This window comes from Microtus oregoni, unplaced genomic scaffold (genome assembly GCF_018167655.1).
Source record: "Microtus oregoni isolate MIOR12 unplaced genomic scaffold, Mior012 000008F_ref0000371, whole genome shotgun sequence".
In the NCBI taxonomy this organism is placed as follows: Eukaryota; Metazoa; Chordata; class Mammalia; order Rodentia; family Cricetidae; genus Microtus; species Microtus oregoni.
The window spans coordinates 33,318,342-33,335,768 of record NW_024543067.1 but is presented as its reverse complement, the minus strand read 5'-3'; the positions used below and the strand labels follow the sequence as shown (position 1 = coordinate 33,335,768).

Sequence of the window (17,427 nt, the reverse complement as noted above, 5' to 3'; positions counted from 1 at the left end):
CAAAGTTTTTGTCAACCTGAAATATTAGATTAATTCTGCAGATGTTGGCTACTCAGAAAATGCTGTTGATGGATGGTTTAGAGAAGAAAGCAATAGACAATGTTCCCAACTCAGGGGAGTTGTTTAGAGCCAGATGACTGTGTGGGAAAGTTTGAAAGAAGCCCCTTGAGAAGTTTTCACAAGGGCAACTGTTCTCTCAACCCACATCGATTTATGATGTATTTCATTGGTGGTAGATCTATAGGTAATACTAGTGACCCCAAAAATGACTGAACATGCCTTCCTTCAAATTATGTAGAAGTGGCTTTGTATTTCAAGTGAGGTTTTTGGTAATCCATCCAGTGAATAAGAAAGATGAGTGAGAATTATTATTGATTCCCTTATGGCCTATAATTTGTTCCTGTAATAAGCCCAGAACAACACTGGCATGCACAGCCTCTGTGTATCAGGGCCCCCCTTATACTCCTGAAAAACAGGAAGGCTGACCATGATTTAATCTCCTGCACTGATAGAGTGTGAGATGACTGAATCTATGAATTCCCAAGTCATCCACAAGAGTAACAACTTTTTCCTTCACTGGAATCTTCTTGGACAAGAGGTAACTTGAGTGCCATGCCCTCAGCTGCAGTTGCCACTTAAGACCCCAGGAGACAGATGGGCAGTTCCCAGAGGGTGCCTGGTTCACTACTATGCCCATTCATTCATTCATTCATTCACTCACTCATTCATTCATTCACAAATATTCTTGAGCACATATTACACAGAAAGCAATCTCACAAGTACTGAGATAGACAAAGTCCTCACACTCTTTGGTCTAGTGTTCAATTCATTCAAAAACAACAAAAAATCTTCAAATAGAGTTCAGTTGTATTTTTTCTTGGGTGTGGATGACCAAGCTATAGAACTCCATCATGGCACACTGACCATGGTGATATTTACATGGTATTTTAGGAACAGAAGCCTCAGAGTGGTGAATAATTCCATTTTCATTTTTTCAAGTCTTTTCTGTTCATCCTTCCCTCAGCAAACTCAAAAATCAGTTTGGTTGCCCACCGTTCATCATTTGTGTAGTTAGATGTTTAGAGGAAAGACCGCTTTAGGCCACCTTCTTCCAAGCCTCACCTGCTCATTCCTTCCATGTACAGTCATGAAATCACTTTTCTCCTTGAGAGTTCCTCTTGGATATGGCCCAATGTCTTCACATGGCTCTGGAGTGATGCAGCTTAAAACTGAACAAAGCAAGGGTATTAATTCAATTAACAATATATCAAATAATAAATAACAAAGCCACATGGATAAAGAATAGATTATTTATAATCTTTTGCAATATGAAATTCAGGTTAATTTTAAAGTCATTAATCAAATTTGTCTGGCAAAATCACACTGAGGGGTCTTAGACGTTGTAGTTGAATGCATCTTCCTGGTGTTCAAGGTTCTCTAGCAGCTCTGGGCTCTGCTCCCTTGTCACCATCACCATCATGTTATTCCTTCTCCTCTTCTCCTTGCTCTGTATTCCAGGAAGTTGAATGTTAGTTTATGTGCCTCTTTGCACACACTATGAGGGCCTTTAACTGTATCCCATGCTGGCATTATGCCTTTCTGTGGCTTGCCTGTATCACCCATTTCAAATATCTTAGTCTTCATGAAGGTAGAGACCGTCTAGTTTACTACAGAACCACTCTACGTATGCCATGAACCTAACATCACAGATAGCAATAAATGTTAGTTGAATGAATGTAACAATACTGTGTCATTAATCCCACCCTTAGAAGAATCTCTGTCTACCATTCCATGACTGAATATAAGTATATAACAAGAAATAAATGACTATGGAAACCAAATGAAGTAATTGGGTTTGTGGTACCCAGGTTATCACAGGCCAGGCATCCAGAGAAACAATAGAAATGATGCTGCCCTGCTCTCAGATGACTCCTAATCTCAACCTCTCTCAATGCCCCCCCCCACCCTGTCTCCTGTCATACCACTGTTGAGTGCTTTGTAGTTGTGCAAGCCTGGGTCAAGCACTTTGCATGCATGTTCTCATTTTGTTTTCTCAACAAACACAGCCATGTGAGTTCTTTGAAATTCAAGTTTTTAGTCCTACTGCTTCTTATATTTTGCCTAAAGGTCAGAGATCAGGAATTTCCTTACCGAAGAAACTTGGCCCGGGTCATTGTGAACGTGGAGGATGCTAATGATCACAGCCCTTACTTTACCAATCCACTGTATGAAGCCTCGGTGTTCGAATCAGCTGCCCTGGGATCAGTTGTTCTACAAGTGACAGCTCTGGACAAAGACAAAGGGGAAAATGCAGAGCTCATATATTCCATAGAAGCAGGTGAGAGCTGCAGAGACCTCAGCACAAAGCATGACACCTTCTCTCCGCAGCACAGCCCGCCCCATGAACTCACCAACCGATTTGTGCAATGGTGTGTATAAAGTTCTTAGCCTTTCAATATTGGCAGCAAGGGAAGAGCTTCCTTCCTTGCATTCAATCTTGGAGTTTTTCGAAATGAAGAAAAGAAATGTGTAATGAATTCAGTGCCCCAGACCCAGAAACCAGCAAACCATGGACTCAGACTGAAATTACCACAGTTGGGTTAACTTCCCAGTGGGTGGACTGAAGACTTCAGGAAGCCCGGCACACCACCATGAACACAAACACCTTGCCTAGGGTGGAGGCAGTCCAAGCAACAGAGCAGTTGGTGCCTACGGGACCTAAACTGTTTGCTTAACCAGACAGATAAATAAACGAGAGCATGTGTCTTAAATCTTGGTGTTTTTCCAAGGATGTTAACATTTGAGAAACAGTTTATAGACAGTTTGAAGGTAGATAGATAGAAACGTTTATGACAGAGATGAATATCCAAGCAAGAATAAAAACCCGCGAAGCTAAAAATGACAAGTCTCCCTTATCTGTTGTGTCCCTCCCCATCTTGCCGTTTTTGAATATTCACGCTGCACGTTCCCAAGTGTTCTGTGGCCTGTCTGTGGTGAGCAATGCCAAGTGCACATTCTTTCCATGGCAGCAACGGGACAGCTTCCTGCCCTTCTCTTAAATGTAGAGCTTTTGAATGAGCAGCTGAATTAAAATAAGCATGATAAGAAAGTCACTTAGGAATAGAAATTTGAGAAAAAGCAAAGTCGATAACGTATAAAATCCCGTGTATCAAATGATAATCTAAAAGCTACCTTTTAGATTAAGTGCCATATTTTAAATGGGTCAGTTCTGCCATCCTCACAGAAGATGATGCTCGCTAATGGCCAGGTGCCCGAGAGCTTCCCTACATGTTAGTGCTGGGGTTTCCACAGACCTAGACCTACTTAGCAACTCTTGGTTACCCCAGAGTATTGTTATTGCAACAATAAGTTATCTTTGTTCTTCTAGATTACAAAGCAGGACACTAAGAAATGAATATGAAATATCGCGTGAGCATGTTCCAGGCTCCCATCCTCAGCTGTTCTTCCTAAGGTCCATCTAATCTCTTCCTTTCCTGTGTCATCCATACGCATCGCCTCATGTCACTGCGAGCATCTGCGGGGAAGGCTTTAGTTCTGCCCTTCTTACCATTTTAGGGATATTTATATCTGTATTATATTTATAAATTTACTACTTTTATTCCTGGGCTTCAAGTAATTTTTAAACTACTATTAGGTTCTCAAGGAACATATTAGTAACATCCCTGAAAATACAATTTCCCTCACATTTTCCCTCCAGGACTGGAGCACGGAGCTCGGTCATTGCTTTGACAACTGACTAAAGTACAAAAGGAATAGCTTTATTCCTTTAAAATATGTCTTACATAGAAATCCCACATTTCCAGAAAAATAAAGTTCCGAGAATAATAACTATCTAAAAAAAAAAAAACCCAGCTTTTAATTGTATGTATAAAAGTCTAATGAGAATTATGGTGTCTATGACAAACTTGTCACAGTCATTCAGCCCCTTCCAAGCACACAGCTCAGCCCTGGGCCTGCCTTTCCCTCCCACACACATAGCCCTACCCCAGGCCTACTGTCCGTTATACAAAGCCCAACCTCCTACCTGGCCTCCCTGCCCCACCCCCGCCTGATCCCAGGCCTGCCTGTTACACACATACACAGCCAGACCTCCAGCCTGCCTATCTCTGATACACACAAACACACACACACACACACACACACACACACACACACACACACACACCAGGCCTACCTGTAACACACACACACACACGCACATAATACACACACACATATACCCTGGCCTGTCTGACCCTCATATACACACAGCCAAATCCCCTGGCCTGCCTGTCCCTTGCACACAGTGAGACCTGGGACCTGCAGGACCCTCACAGAGTGACTGAGCAAGCTCCTTTAACATGAGGGAAACAGAAGCAAGTAACGGGTGGTTTTATAAGATTCTGGGTTTTATTGAACTTGACTCCCAAGCCTCAGATAAGCCAGATTTTGTTCTGTTTTCCAGTGGGCTATAAACTTCCTATCTTTTGTCTGGCCTCAAAAGTCATACAGAAGCTTTAACTTTGGATTGAAACAAAGTCGGGGGTGGGGGCAGTGGCAGAGCTTTGAATCTTGTATAATAATCAATATTAATTTTCCAAAGATTCATGAGTAGAAGTAAAGGATAGGCAAGTAGCCAATTCAAGGGAAGGTCAATATATTGAAGAGGGAAAAGACGGAGAGGCCTAGCTTGGACCTGACGTGGGAGCACAGCACCCTGGAAGGGTGTATCATGTATCCACAGAGAAGGGACAGCAGGGGTATCAAGGCCAACTGGAGTAAAAACATTCCTTAGCATCATCCATTGACCTAGACAGGCAGGGCTCGCCTACTCACTGTGAAGTAGGACATTGACATCAGTGTGCATGGACATGAACTGTGAGCATCCTTTGGTCAGAGCTGTGAGCTTCTGCATCACATGGGGAGGACCACTGCTCAGATGACATGGATGCTGTTTCTACTCTTAGCCTTCTTAGCTCCCATGCCAGACATCTCACAGCAGCGCCCATGCCTCCATTTCCCAGGAAACAGACCCCTGTTAGTGTCCAGGACAGTTTCCAGGATCATCACTCCTCTCTTCACCTGAAGCTCTCTAAGGCGAGCAAATAGCGTGACTACAGATTAGATGAACAATCTTGTGTTTCTGATAGCCGCTTTTATGCCTGGGTCCGTGCCTGTGTATATACACTATAGGAAAGGGATAAAAGAAAAGGATAAAGGAAGAGGAATTCTGAAGAAATCCTTAAAACTTGCAAAGCAAACAATGACTTAGAAGAATTCCCCACCTGACCAAAGTTACCTTTGGAGAAAGCCAGTTTTCAAGTGAAAATGGAACATGGCGCCCACATCCACAGTCTACCAATGGTACGAGCTGAAAGCAAGTCACACTGGCAGTATTCTGAAACCATTCCTACAGTGCTCCTTTCTAAAAAGTAAAACAAAATGCAGCCATATTCTGTACCAGTGTATATATACACATATATATTATATTATATTATATTACCATTTTATATTTATAGTTATAGCATACATGCATACACACAGGCAGAGGCAGATGCATTAGTGGAGGGACATGCCAATCCCAGCTATCCCTCTTCTCCTGGGTCCAAGAATGAGGAAACCCCACATATTCCAAGCAGAAGGGATTCCTCTGTAAGAGCTCTTATTTCCCAGCTCAGATGTGTACACAATGCTATATTGTTGCTAGTAATGTTATCTTGGGTTGGGAAGCTACTGATATGATCTTATTTTGTTAGGAACCATTTGGGATGCTTCTCGGTATCCTAGAAAGAAAGTTCTCCTTTTGCTTTAACTCTCATCACTGAAAGGTTTTAATGTCCCGCATGTAGCTCACTCCCTCATCGGTCTCTGTTTTTCAGGAAACACGGGGAACACGTTTAAGATTGAACCCATCCTGGGCATCATCACCATCTCCAAAGAGCCAGACATGACAGCCATGGGTCAGTTTGTCCTGTCAGTTAAAGTCACAGACCAAGGCTCCCCACCAATGTCTGCCACGGCGATTGTGCGTGTCTCCATCAGTGTGTCTGATAACTCCCGCCCCAAATTCACTCACCGAGACTACCAAGCTGAAGTCAATGAAAACGTTGATATTGGAACTTCTGTCATCCTCATCTCTGCCATCAGCCAGTCAACTCTCATTTATGAGGTCAAAGATGGAAACATCAATGGGGTCTTTACCATAAACCCATATTCTGGAGTCATCACCACTCGGAGAACTTTGGATTACGAGCAGACCTCTGCCTATCAACTCATCATCCAGGCCACTAACATGGCAGGCATGGCTTCCAATGCCACCGTCAGCATTCAGATCGTGGATGAAAACGATAACCCCCCAGTGTTTCTCTTCTCGCAGTACTCAGGCAGCCTGAGCGAGGCTGCGCCCATCAACAGCATCGTCAGGAGCCGAGACAACAGCCCACTGGTGATCCGAGCCACCGATGCTGACAGCAACCAGAACGCATTACTGGTGTATCAGATTGTGGAGTCCACAGCCAAGAAGTTCTTCACAGTGGACTCCAGCACAGGGGCTATCAGAACGATTGCCAGCCTAGACCACGAGGCCATTGCACATTTCCATTTCCACGTGCATGTGAGAGACAGTGGGAGCCCCCAGCTGACTGCAGAGAGCCCTGTTGAAGTCAACATTGAGGTGAGAGACGTGAACGACAACCCGCCCGTGTTCACCCAGGCTGTGTTTGAGACTGTCTTACTTCTCCCCACCTACGTCGGTGTGGAGGTTCTAAAGGTGAGTGCCACTGACCCTGACTCTGAGGTGCCCCCTGAACTGACATATAGCCTCATGGAAGGCAGTGTGGATCACTTTCTAATGGACCCAAATAGTGGAGTGCTCACCATAAAAAACAATAATCTCTCCAAAGATCATTACATGCTGATAGTCAAAGTATCTGATGGAAAGTTCTACAGCACTGCCATGGTCACTATCATGGTTAAAGAAGCCATGGACAGTGGCCTCCACTTCACACAAAGTTTCTATTCCACTTCCATCTCAGAGAACAGCACAAACATAACCAAAGTCGCTATTGTCAATGCAATTGGAAACCGCCTTAATGAGCCCTTGAAATACAGCATCTTAAACCCAGGAAATAAGTTCAAGATAAAATCTACCTCAGGAGTCATTCAGACCACAGGAGTACCCTTTGACCGCGAAGAACAGGAGTTGTATGAGTTGGTGGTGGAAGCCAGTCGTGAGCTAGACCACTTGCGTGTAGCGAGGGTGGTAGTCCGAGTCAACATTGAAGATGTGAACGACAACTCTCCTGTCTTCGTGGGCCTCCCTTACTATGCTGCTGTGCAAGTTGATGCTGAGCCAGGGACGCTGGTATACCGGGTGACAGCCATCGACAAAGATAAAGGTGCCAATGGAGAAGTGACCTATGTCTTGCAGGATGACTATGGCCACTTTGAAATTAACCCGAATTCAGGGAATGTGGTTTTAAAAGAAGCATTCAATGCAGACCTTGCCAACATTGACTATGGGGTCACCATCCTCGCCAAGGACGGTGGCAATCCATCTCTGTCCAACTCAGTGGAACTTCCCATCACCATTGTTAACAAAGCAATGCCTGTGTTTGATAAGCCCTTTTATACAGCATCAATCAATGAAGATGTCACAATGGACACTCCCATTCTCAGCATCAATGCCACCAGCCCGGAAGGCCAGGGCATCATATACCTCATCATTGACGGGGATCCATTCCAACAGTTTAACATCGACTTTGACACAGGGGTCCTGAAAGTCATTAGTCCTTTGGATTATGAAGCCACATCTGTTTACAAGTTGACGGTGAGAGCCAGTGATGCTCTTACAGGGGCCAGGGCTGAAGTCACCGTGGACGTGCTAGTGGATGATGTCAATGATAACCCTCCTGTTTTCGATCAGCCCACTTACAACACGACACTGTCTGAGGCGTCTCTCATCGGAACCCCAGTTCTGCAACTTGTCTCCACGGATGCGGATTCAGGAAACAACAAGGTGGTGCATTATCAGATTGTCCAGGACACCTACAATAGCACGGATTACTTTCACATCGATAGCTCCAGTGGCCTCATCCTGACGGCGAGGATGCTAGACCACGAGGTGGTGCAACACTGCACCTTGAGGGTCACAGCAACTGATAATGGTTTCCCGTCCCTGAGCACTGAAGTCCTGGTTCACATCTACATTTCTGACATCAATGACAACCCGCCAGTGTTTAATCAGCTCATTTATGAGTCCTATGTGAGTGAATTAGCCCCCCGGGGTCATTTTGTAACCTGTGTGCAAGCCTCAGATGCGGACAGCTCGGACTTTGACCGTTTGGAATACAGCATTTTATCTGGGAATGATCGGACCAGCTTTCTGATGGACAGCAAGAGTGGAGTCCTCACACTGTCTAGCCACAGGAAGCAACGCATGGAGCCTTTGTACAGTCTCAATGTGTCTGTGTCCGATGGGCTGTTTACCAGCACTGCCCAGGTGCACATCAGAGTCCTGGGAGCTAACTTGTATAGCCCTGCCTTTTCACAAAGCACATATGTAGCTGAGGTGAGGGAGAATGCAGCTTCTGGGACAAAGGTCATTCATGTCCCAGCCACAGACGGGGATCCAGGAACATATGGACAGATCAGCTACTCCATCATCAATGACTTTGCCAAGGATAGATTCTTCATAGACAGCAATGGACAGATCATCACAACAGAAAGACTGGACCGCGAAAACCCTCTGGAAGGGGATATTAGCATTTATCTGAGGGCCCTGGATGGGGGCGGCAGAACGACTTTCTGCACTGTGCGGGTGATTGTGGTGGATGAGAATGACAACGCCCCGCAGTTCATGACGGTGGAGTACAGGGCCAGCGTCAGGGCTGATGTCGGAAGGGGCCACCTAGTCACCCAAGTTCAAGCTTCGGATCCAGATGATGGCGCCAATTCTAGGATTACATATTCCCTCTACAGTGAGGCCTCGGTCTCAGTGGCTGACCTCTTGGAAATCGATCCTGATAATGGCTGGATGGTGACCAAAGGCAATTTTAACCAACTGAAAAATTCGGTGCTGTCTTTCTTTGTGAAGGCAGTCGATGGTGGCATCCCCGTCAGGCACTCCCTCATCCCTGTCTACATCCATGTCCTGCCCCCTGAAACGTTCCTGCCTTCATTCACCCAGTCACAGTACTCCTTTGCCCTTGCAGAAGATACAGCCATTGGAAGCACAGTGGACACCCTGAGGATACTGCCCAATCAGAGTGTCCGGTTCAGCATGGTTAACGGAGAACGGCCAGAGAATAACAGAGAGGGTGTCTTTATCATAGAACAAGAGACAGGCACTATCAAGCTCGACAAGCGCCTTGACCATGAAGTCAGCCCAGCTTTCCACTTCAAAGTAGCAGCTACTATACCCCTGGACAAGGTGGACATTGTATTCACCGTGGATGTAGACATCAAGGTCTTGGATCTGAATGACAACAGGCCAGTCTTTGAAACACCAAACTACGAGACGATCATAATGGAGGGGATGCCTGTTGGCACCAAGCTTGCCCAGGTGAGAGCCATAGACATGGATTGGGGAGCCAATGGGCAAGTCACTTACTCCCTACACTCAGATTCCCAGCTTGAGAAGGTAATGGAAGCATTCAATATTGACAGCAACACTGGATGGATCAGTACACTGAAGGACCTGGACCATGAGACAGACCCTACCTTCTCCTTCTCTGTGGTGGCTTCTGACCTTGGAGAGGCTTTCTCTCTTTCTTCCATGGCTCTGGTCTCAGTCAAGGTGACAGATATCAATGACAATGCACCCATCTTTGCTCGTGAGGTGTACCGAGGAAAAGTGAAGGAGAGCGACCCCCCGGGAGAGGTGGTAGCTGTTCTCAGCACCTTGGACAGAGACACCTCCACCATTAACCGCCAAGTGAGCTACCACATTACAGGTAAGTTGATCACCCAGTTTTGCCCTGTGGTCTGCTTACTGAAGAAAGGCAGGCGAGCTGAGGATGAGAGTGGTGTAACTGTCTGGTTCTGAAGGAGAAATCTGATTAGGTGGGGATTTTCAGGCGTTGGTTCTTCACTCAGCCATTGTCTACAATGCTCATACCGGAGCTGGTACCAACCTTAATATCATTTCCTGTTGTTTTTTAAAGCAAAATATTTTAACTGAACAAATTAAAATAATAGCTCTTTTTAGTAGGAAGAGGTGTTTTTAAAAATTTTACTCCCCTCTGACCTTCTAATAATGCTAGGAAACAGGAGGATGAAGCCACTAAGCTTTCTGCGCAGCTTCCTTCTGGTCATAAAAATGTGTTGTCGTACACACATGAAAATTAGAAGTCTCAGTTTGACAGTTTGCTGAGAAATTCTAAGTTTATAACTTAGGACCAAATGATATTTCTACTGACAGCCCTTTTTCCTTGGAATGCCTGCCTATCTTCCCTGCCAAAAAGTTGCTGTTCACCAGAAAAACCAAGATAGACAAATAAGATCATTGAGAGTGCACAAAGTGTCACCCCTGCTCTGTGAGGCTGCAGAATTCAGCCAGAGTGACAAGTCTGCCCTGCTCAGGAGCAGCTGTTGGGGATGACCCACTTGTAGAGATGAAGAGGAAGGGTTGGCAGTGCCAGGAAAAGTCTTTCCTAAAAACCATTTGGGGCCTTGCAGCCAATACCTTGATGCTGAGACTTTCCAAGCCAGAACATAAGCCACGTGCCAAAAGATTTTAAATAATCCATCAATGCTTGTAGTCAGGTGGCTTTCCCCTTAGAAAAACCACATTATTCCGAGTGAAAAATGAATTAATTAGGATGCCCCCAGGACATGGATTCTGCTTAAGTCTGTTAGTGGAAAAGTTAATTAATCACCGCAGAATAAGATCGTACTGGAGCAAACACCGAAAGCTCGAGAAGGCCACGCTTGCCTGAGGTTCTCCTTTGTGTCTTTTACGGAGCTTGCATTTCTCAGGCAAGAACACTTCACGCATTTTGTGCTGTCTCTGAAACCTGGCCTCTTATTCCGTTTTTTAAAAAAGTATATTTCTGAAGTTAAAACACAGAGCATCTTGGTAAGGAGAGACAAAAAAAGGCAAGGATTTTGACTTACTTGTATTTTGTTTCTAGGGGAGACACTCCAAGAGATGCTTTTGTACTAGGAAGAAAACCAGGCCTTAACTGTTTTTTCATAGTCTCTGAGGTATCAGGAGATGATTTAAAGGGCCATCTCATCAGCTTCTCCACAGTAATGAGCACAGCACAGCTTAAAGCCCCTCATACTATTAGCAGAGCCAACCACCAACTGATTTTAATTAGATTTAAGCTTTACTCTTGATGTAGCACAAGTTGGCTATGCTGCCTCAGACTAACAAAGAAACATTAATCATTTTATGTAACAAAGAAACGGCATGGCCTTGCCGGCATTGAAGGTGTTTAATAGAGAGGTGAAATTTGTGTGTGTGTGGTGTGTGCTGAAATCATATTCAACTAAAGCACAATTGAATTCTAGCCAGTGGTAGCAGAAAGTGATATTACATGGAGGACCCTAAGTCTCTCAGGACAGGGTTTCCCAGTCACCACCACCAGGGCTGGGCAAGTCTCTGATGGGAGCTAGGCTGCTCTTTACAAAGGATAGGTTGTTTCACAACCACACCTGACCCCTCCCCTCCTGGGATTCCAGCAGTATAGACTCATAACCATACTATGATAACCAAACATGTCTACACATGATGGAAAATCCCTGTAGAAAGAGTGGAACCATTGCCCCCGATGAGTAATGTGACGTCTAATATGACTGGGGTCCATTCATCCTGTGTCCTTCATTACAGTGGAGAGACCCTGGAACCAGTGAAATATTCAGAATTCTAGGTCCAAATGCTTACCTTTTTATAAAAATAATAAAAAGATTGATTTTTTGAAGTGAGCCACTTCGACTCTTACAATAAAATAATAGTTTGCAATATATTTCCATATGTTCTGTTTGTTGTGCTCAGAGATGACTTTAGATGTCCTTCTCTTCACTCGCTATGTGGCCTACTCTGGCTTTGAACTCCTTACCTCCCATCTCAGCCTCACAGAGCTGGCATTACAGGCTCACCCAGCCATACCAAGCTTCACATTAAAATGGTAAACAATATGTTTGAGGAAAAGAAAACCCATGAATTGAACTGCTGCAGACTGTTCAGGGCCCACCTAAGGGGCAGGAGGGAGAGATAAGGGGCAGGAGGGAGAGATACTGACTTCCAGCATGCCCATGCAATCAAAACCAAATGTACATTGTTGATGAATTCGGAATAGTAAACAGAGGTTAGCTGGTAGATTCCTTTGGCAAAGTCTGCCTTTGAGCATTTCCATAGGGTGGGGGTTTGGGCTACATGCAGAGGAACCCAAGCGATAGGGCTGTCTCAGCTCCTCATTCAGTCAGGTGACCACCTATGGCCACTCTTCCCCTTTATATCCTGAGCTTCCCTGTGAAGCAGGAGGTTTTGTGGTCTCGTCTGCTGCTGAATCCCTGCCATCTCCAATAGTGGGCGAGCGCAGAGATTAAGTTCTTCCTGGATGTCCAATAAATGGCCTCCTCCCTCTGCATTCTGACTACTTCCTATTGTCTTTGGCTCAGCCTTTCTGGGTGTCAGAATTGGCATGATTTCCTGATTAGGGGGCAGAGGTCATGTTTCCATCCCTCTTCCCACCTGTGCCAAGCTTTAGTCTCCATGCGGGTTCATGAATGGAAGCCGAATCTGTTTGTGCCATTGGTCTCCATCTTGCCTCCTTCCCTCCCATTGTACAACTTTGCTCTTATCAATTTGATTGAATTACAGTGCTTACCTTTAAACTGTTTCCTAAATAGCCTCTGGTTGGGACTCTTTTACTACTAGGAGTTTGTCCTGTGTGGTGCCAACTTTTCTCCCCAAACTCCAGTCCCTGTGAGAAGACCTCAGCTGTATGATAAAGCGTTCATTAAAAGATAGCTTAACAGAGCTAGCTGCCTCTCCTTGATTGTATAATCAACTCAGCAGCTAATGAAATTGTCTTGCTGACAAGAACTACAGTGTAATACCGCCTCTCTTGAGACCAAACAGAAAGCCAATCGCATCATCGCGAAGAGCCAATTGATGGTGCACAGTTTGAATCTGATTATGTTTAAGGGAGACTAAACAAAAGATCATCCCCAGCTTCTCTAAGAGGACTTCATTATCTCCGAAGTTTCTGTTTTACTTCTCACACAAGAATAGTGTATAAATATCATGCTTTTTGTGCAGGAGAAATGAAGTGACTTGTCACTCTTTCCAGTATCATAAGGGTAGAGAGTTAGGGACACTTGGATGCTCCCCTACGGGCTCTTATGTGGGTGTCTACTCTGAGTCCTCAGAAGCTCTGTTTCCACCACAGGAGGGAACCCCCGAGGACGGTTTGCCCTGGGCATGGTGCAAAATGAGTGGAAGGTCTATGTGAAGAGACCTCTGGATCGAGAGGAACAAGACATTTACTTCCTCAACATCACTGCCTCTGATGGGCTCTTTGTCACACAGGCCATGGTGGAAGTGATTGTTAGTGACGTAAATGACAACAGCCCAGTGTGTGATCAGGTGAGCTTCAGGGAGAAAACTGCTTCTTAGAAACCGACTTACTTCCTCCAAAAGGAAGGTCAAACTCATTGCACATTTCTCCCTAAAGTCGGAGCAGCATCTGCTCTTGTCCATTGAACATAAGAAGGAAGGAAGCAGAATCTGGGATAAAATGTCTTCATTGTGAACAGAATCTAGATAACCAGAAAGATCATGAACCCAATCTCTATGCCACTCCCCCAATTAAACTGGAATAATGAGCCTTAAAGCCAACTTTTAAGTAATTTTTAAGGGTTCTTTTTAATTAATTAATAGCCTCTTTCTAAATCACTGGATATGAGAAATGCACCTTATATGGTGAGTTGCCTGTTTGCAGATTACGTAGCTCTTACTGGAGCCCAGCTGCCGAGTGAGGTCTCCACGTCCCCCGTGAAATATCCTTTTCATTGCTGTCCAAATGCACAATGCTTCCACAAGAACTAGACTGCATTATTTTTCTGGCAAAATTAAATAATTGTTAATCTATTTTTTCTAACCTGTGGACGAAGAGACAATATTTGTGCTCTGCATCTTAGAAAAGTGATGCATGTAGACTTAATCTCACACACTAAGGCCAGATGTTGCCCATGATCCTGTCAAGACTGACAATGATCTCAGGAGCCCATTTGGTCTCAACAGAGAAATGGACAATCAGTGTCAGAGTGTCAGGTCTCACAATGCAGTGATGCATCGGTTTCCTTCATCCCTGTGTTTCTACCAGTCACATTATCCATGTACTTTACATACAGGGAGTGCTCAATACATATGTGTAGGTGAACATGCACAGAAAATGTAAGGACATGAATATTGTTAAGTTTCATTGCACACTGAAATATGGTCTCAGGCAAAGAAAAAGAAACCACAAAAGTTAAACCATATGAATGAATGCTTAAATGGTGGCTATAAAATTTGTACCACAGATAGTAACATTTCAGCCTGGTGTAACACTCATGGAGGATATTGTACCACAGGCAGTAATGATTCCGCCTGGTATAACACCATTATGGAAGATACTGTACTTCAGGCAATAATGATTCAGCATGGTATAACACCGTCATGGAGGATATTGTACCATAGGCAGTAATGGTTCAGCTTGCTGTAACATTGTCATGGAGGATATTGTACCACAGGCAGTAATGGTTCAGCCTGGTATAACATTGTCATGGAGGATATTGTACCACAGGCAGTAATGGTTCAGCCTGGTATAACATTGTCATGGAGAATATTGCACCACAGGTAATAATGATTGCCTCACTCTTGCTGACCTTTGTCCAGGTTGTATATTCAGCATCTCTTCCAGAAGATATTCCATCAAATCAACTCATCCTGAAGGTCAGTGCCAAGGATGCGGACATTGGATCCAATGGAGAGATACGATACTCACTCTATGGATCTGGAAACAATGAATTTTTTCTAGATCCAGAAAGTGGTAAGACGAAATTTGTTCTTTGTGGAAATGTCATTATATATCCATGTGATAGTTTATCTTCCCATGTGGTCTCATAATGAGTAGGCAGTTTCTCAGCTAGAGCCTTGATATGAGGCTCTGATGTGCTCGAGGCTATGAAATAAAGAAGCAGTTCATAGTGTACATGGGCACTCTGGGCCACAGGAACTTGATTTGGTTAGGGTCAGGACTTCCCTTTGCACTCCTCCTCCTTTGCCTTCCTTCCTCCCTCCCTCCCTTTCTCCCTTCTTTCCATCTGTTTCCCCACATTTACTAGTGTTAAATAAGCACACAGCTCTGTGAATTGACACCAGGTTCAAAAAGATTGAAGAGGAATTGCATCTCAAACACTGGTCACCATGCAAACTAGGCGTGATGCTTAGTAAGGAAAGTTTCTTCATGGTGAAATCCCTTCGGTTCCCTTCTGGTTGTCATTAGCACTTTTGTCTGGTTTTTATTAGACATTCATGCCTACTTTCTCCAAAGCTGTGAGCCCCCAGATGTCTTTGCATAAACAGGCAAAAATTATAAGGTAAAAGGTTATGTAAACTAAAGTCAGATGCCTGAATTGAAGGTCAGAATTGGTGGAAAAGTCATTTTCTGAGGCAGCAAATTATTTCTGTGTTGTGGACTGGGTGGTTCATCTAGCGGGAATTTTTAAATGAAGTTTAAAGAGCAAACAGCCTGCGTAGTTCCTCTGCTGTGTCCATCTCAGTGAGCTATGTCTTCGGAAACCACTGCCTTCCCCTCGTCTTCTGCCCACGGATCCTACCAGGAAGCAAGGACAGAGTTGCATGAGAATATGCTCTTAACTCTCTGGGCCCTATCAGAAGATAGACAACCTGCAACCGCAATAAGGAAAGGCGCAGGAAAGGACTGCCCAGAAGACACGCAATGGCAGCCGTGTAGAAATATCACAGAAGTCACTGCTGTTCTGAGGAAAGGAGATGGGAAACCGAGGCAATACTCCAAGAGTTACAGCAGAAGACTGCAGGGTGCAGGAGTCAGAGCATGAGAGAAGGAAGAAGCATCTTGAAATAGACCGCGCAGAATCTGGGTGTCCTCCTGATAACCCCCCAGGAGCTTTCTGAAAAAGAGGCAAATGACTCAGTGTGGCCTGTGCTGGAGAACTGGCTATATTCGGGAAGGAAACCGAGGAGGAACCCACTGATAACTCATGCGGCTCATTCCAAATGCACCAATGTTATTAAAGAGGAGCAGAGACCCACAAGTCACACTTTGCAGTAGATAGCAACTACTCCGGCTTCTCACTACACTTGCCATTCTCTACGGACACTGAAGCAACCACAAAAGTCATTTCTAAAGTTATGAATATGTACAAATATTCATATGAATCTGACCATAAAGGTAACAAAGAGGCTATTATGGAGGAAGGAGGCAAGAATGCAGGAGGTGACAAGAGAGGGTAATATGGAGGAAGGAACAGACAAATATTGCATATTTTCTCTCATGTGCAAAATCAGATCCAACTCTATATCTACCTATAAGGTGTGACGGTAGAGGAAAGACTGTCTGCAGAGGGGAGGGAAGGAGAGATGGAAATGAGGCAGAAATATGAGCTAAGTCCGTTGGAACCGGGTTATTTTGTAGACTCAGCTTGATTCCTGTGGTGCTAGAATCTAGTTTTGTTGCTTTTCCAGGGGCTGTGGAAAATACCCTATTGAAAGCAATGTTCGGAGGGAGGGGTGGATTCGGCTCACAGCTACAGGGTCCAGTCTATCATGATGAGGGCCCCTGTGGCAGCAGCGTGGGGTAGCTAGTTGGTCACATTGCTTCCACAGTCAGGACACGGAAATGAATTCAGTACTCCGCTCCCTCTCTCTATTTACACAGCTCAAGATTCCTGCCCAGGGAAGGGAGCCTCCTGTATTTAAGATGGGCTTTTAGGCCTCAACCAGCATAATCCAAAAGTCTCTCATAGGAACTCCAGTTTGGATAATCCCTCTTTAATCTTCCAGGAGCCTTGACTCCTATCGATTCTTGGTATGTCCTGCCAAACTGACAATCACTGATAATCATCACTCAAGACCTTTCTGTTAATCAGCCAGTTTGAGTGGTTTTATTTCCCTCTAAAAGATGGGGTAAAAACCGGCATGTTTAGAAACAGGATATTATGCCCCTGAGTCTATGGGTCATGGACACCGAGAGAATTATACACCTAGAGCCATCTCTCTGTGATGAGCTTCCCGCATTCACCAAAAGAAAAATCCTCAGGAAACTTGGTGAAAGTATTAATTAATCTGAAGGCCAAGTGGTTGGTTTTCCATTGAATCTAAAATTTTGTGATATTTCCCTGATGCCTAAAAAATTGAATTTGCTGTATCTCTTCAATTTACAGGGCACTTAG

General features: G+C 44.5%; 1 protein-coding gene across 1 annotated transcript in view; it reads left to right on the top strand.

Moving 5' to 3' along the window:
- Fat3 (FAT atypical cadherin 3) overlaps positions 1–17,427 on the top strand; it is a 587,501-nt gene that overhangs the window by 488,295 nt on the left and 81,779 nt on the right. The window contains exons 10-13 of the mRNA XM_041656771.1: positions 2,128–2,338; positions 5,880–9,953; positions 13,398–13,594; positions 14,888–15,041. Of these exons, the coding sequence (XP_041512705.1) occupies positions 2,128–2,338; positions 5,880–9,953; positions 13,398–13,594; positions 14,888–15,041 (4,636 nt within the window). The remainder of the gene's footprint in view (positions 1–2,127; positions 2,339–5,879; positions 9,954–13,397; positions 13,595–14,887; positions 15,042–17,427) is intronic.